Source organism: Calcarisporiella thermophila, assembly GCF_041956535.1.
Source record: "Calcarisporiella thermophila strain CBS 279.70 unplaced genomic scaffold VTP21scaffold_15, whole genome shotgun sequence".
Classification (NCBI taxonomy): domain Eukaryota; kingdom Fungi; phylum Calcarisporiellomycota; class Calcarisporiellomycetes; order Calcarisporiellales; family Calcarisporiellaceae; genus Calcarisporiella; species Calcarisporiella thermophila.
Genome location: NW_027192205.1, coordinates 124322 through 127442, shown reverse-complemented (window position 1 = coordinate 127442; position 3121 = coordinate 124322). Strand labels below are relative to the sequence as shown.

Below are 3121 nucleotides of genomic sequence, written 5' to 3'. Positions count from 1 at the left end.
GAAATAATGTGTCCACTTGTTGATTATCGGACGATAGTGAAGAAGATCGTGCTAAACACATCGTAAAAAATCCTGAGTGCCCTCCTATACGCCGTATGTTGTATGAAAATACATATAAAGAGGTATCTCTATCCCTTTCAATCCTGAAAACGTTTTCAGCTTCGAGTTCTCCATTGTTGATTATCTGACTTAACTCTCGTAGCCCTATAGTCCAATAGAATTCCGAGCTACTTATGCAAATCCTGAAGAGGGTATATTGGCTCCCATAACTAAAACCACCCATAGATACTTGTGGTTCCGCACGAGAGGACAGTTTTCGGATGACCATGTAGTGCATGAATGTGCTCTAGCTTATGCTTCGGACTTAGAGCTCCTCATTACGGCATGCTTTCCACTTGGAGTTGGGTACATCACCGATCCCTATATTACCACGCTGGCTAGTTTAGATCACGTCGTCTATTTCCATGATAATTTTAGAGCAGATGAATGGCTACTCTTTGAGACAGAGGCACCGATATTGAGAAACACTAGAGCACTTGTGCTTGGGAGAATCTACAAACAAGACGGAACTTTGGTAGCGAGCTTAGTGCAGGAAGGAGTTGTGAGGTTTAAACGTGGGAGTCTAGAAGAGGATTTTATGAAAAATAGCAAATTGTAGACGTAAACGCGATAGAGTTTCAGTACTATTTTTAACGATGGTAGGACCGCAAAGTATAGCATTCGTATTTCATGGGAGACTGTTGCAAAATTATTTTAATAGCGCCATTTCTAAATGTTTATACTATTTACTCATTTACATTTACGGTTGATTCTATTAAGTTCATTAAAATGCGCTTTATTCATACAAGATAGCAGGATATTATAGTGTATAAAGTCTTTTGAAAAAACCCTTTCTTGGTCGTTTTCTGAGTTGGTCATTTCAGCTCGGAAACGACCAGTAGGTACTATTTATCAAGGAGGACAAGGTTAAACTTTTTCACTCTCTCTTGTCTTGATACTTGGGACCCCCACGCCTTCATTTCAGACATAACATCCCCCAAGATATTGACTAAATATGGTCTACTTTCAACGTGAAATATTGGAATTAAATAGCATATAAACGTGGAGTAAAAAACCAAATTCAACGAAATGGGACCAGCATTTTGTAAATTTAAGTATTTTAATACTTAAATCACCGCAAAATGACGGCCCACACTCGAAGTATTCTATAATTCGTTTTTTTTTAATGAGTGGAAGGGTTTACCATGATATTAAGAATGCTAAGGTTGATAATCAGAAGAACAAGTCTGGCCAATGTATGTAAGTAAGCGATATGCGCGCCTAGTAAGGAGTCGGAGTAAGGAATAAACTCAGAAACACTTGCAGGAAAATGCCGTAAACAAACATACGGAGTGTGAGAAATTCTCTATGCTGGTTATCACAAATCTGTAAGGTAATTGTTGCTCAATTACACCAGGTTTATAAACGATATCATGCCATTAATATATAGAATTTTTTATCCAGTAAAAAATTCTATATATTTTTTAATGCTGCGTTAGCATTTACAAATCATGGAATTACATTATGCCCTGTCTTGCCTGGTGATTCGACTTTCTCTTATTTCTGTAAGTTCGTGCAAGCTTCTTGACCCTCTCTATCTCGTTGCCCAATTCTTCCACGGAACTGATTCCCTTGGCTTTCCTTTTTCCTGCGCTCGCAACTGCTGTTGCAACCGGACGGTTCTGCAAACCTAATACAAATAGAAAAAGTAATTAAGATTGAGGATGAATATAAACTAAAAGAAAAATATATGGTTATATCGCCTTTAATCTTAATTCTCCTGAATATAAAGTATCTCCGGAAAGTTTTTGGGCACCTTAAAATTTTTAATTTTACCTAAATATTTCTCTACAAACAACGTCCATATAAAATACAATTAATTATTTGGAAACCCCACTTACTCCGTTATCATTACATATACAACTGAATATCCTTTGCTAACTCTCTTCAAGTGAAATATTAATATATTTCGGAGAATTTCTTAAATCCAGATATAGAGATTTTACATGGTGCCAACCTTTTATTCTCTTTCTTTTCAGGGGCATTATAATGAATACTCAATAATTTGTATAAATAAAGTGCTCTCTGACTACCACTTAGTATATCCTCTTTTTGCCTTAATAACAGCTTGTTTGTTTGAACATATTTACTCCGAAATCTTGGGGAATTTTTAAAGGAGCTCTTTTGCCTGGCCGTAAAATCACAGCTGAAACTCAGTTCCATAGATTTATTTCGGCCCAAATTTTTTTTGCTTGGGCCAAGACGAATAAAATTCCATAGTGTGCCTTTTCCGGTTTCCATATTCCGTTTATTGAAAATCCACATGAGCCAATGGTATATATGATCCTTAATGTTTCCACGGAGCTTCCTTTCGGTGGCTTTTTACAGGGATGACGTTTAAGCTTCGGATTTAACTTTATCGTCACGAATATTAGTGCAATTTTACCGACACGTGTAGAAAATGAAAACTTTAGTGATCCATCTGCGCCCAAATATCCTTGTTTGTCCAGGTATGCCAAACATATTGCCGACCTAATTTAACATTGCTAATAAGCAATGTGTCCGGTCTACATTTGCCAATATATTATGAAAAGATGGATGGAATACAAAGCACTTTGTAAGGTGTAATTGGATATTATTTAATTCAAAGGCTAAATGCAGCATCTTACTATAAAGATGATGGTCATATTTAGGATTCCTGGTATTGGGATATCCAATATAATGCGGAGATCTTATTAACCCCTGCGCTGATGTTCGCTATCATTTGCTGGGTATTAGATTGCGAAATGAATTCTCAAGCTAAATTTACCGAAATGTACCGAAACTGTTTATTCATTCATTTCATAAGTATAAATATCGGTAAGAAATCGGAAAGGACCCCTATTATTTCTAAAATAATTTGTTTGATCTATAAAGAACTTGTGCGCTACTTGTCCAAGCGAGTCAAACTTATGGAAGCTGAATTTATAAAAATTGAAGATGTGATTGCCATAGATGGGCTTGGCAAGGACCACTTTCAGAGCCGAATCCTTGTTCCCCATTTGCAGGTTCTTCAACCAGGAGTTAATGGTAGGCTCAATTA

General features: G+C 36.5%; 2 protein-coding genes across 2 annotated transcripts in view; both read left to right on the top strand.

Annotated features, from left to right (window-relative positions):
* VTP21DRAFT_2643 (uncharacterized protein) overlaps positions 1 to 658 on the top strand; it is a gene marked incomplete at both ends in the record, with an annotated part of 1108 nt that extends 450 nt beyond the window's left edge. Inside the window, one exon of the mRNA XM_069392858.1 lies at positions 219 to 658. Coding sequence (XP_069249891.1) covers positions 219 to 658 — 440 coding nt within the window. The remainder of the gene's footprint in view (positions 1 to 218) is intronic.
* A 2332-nt stretch (positions 659 to 2990) lies between these two features.
* VTP21DRAFT_2642 (uncharacterized protein) overlaps positions 2991 to 3121 on the top strand; it is a gene marked incomplete at both ends in the record, with an annotated part of 926 nt that continues 795 nt past the window's right edge. Inside the window, one exon of the mRNA XM_069392857.1 lies at positions 2991 to 3108. Coding sequence (XP_069249890.1) covers positions 2991 to 3108 — 118 coding nt within the window. The remainder of the gene's footprint in view (positions 3109 to 3121) is intronic.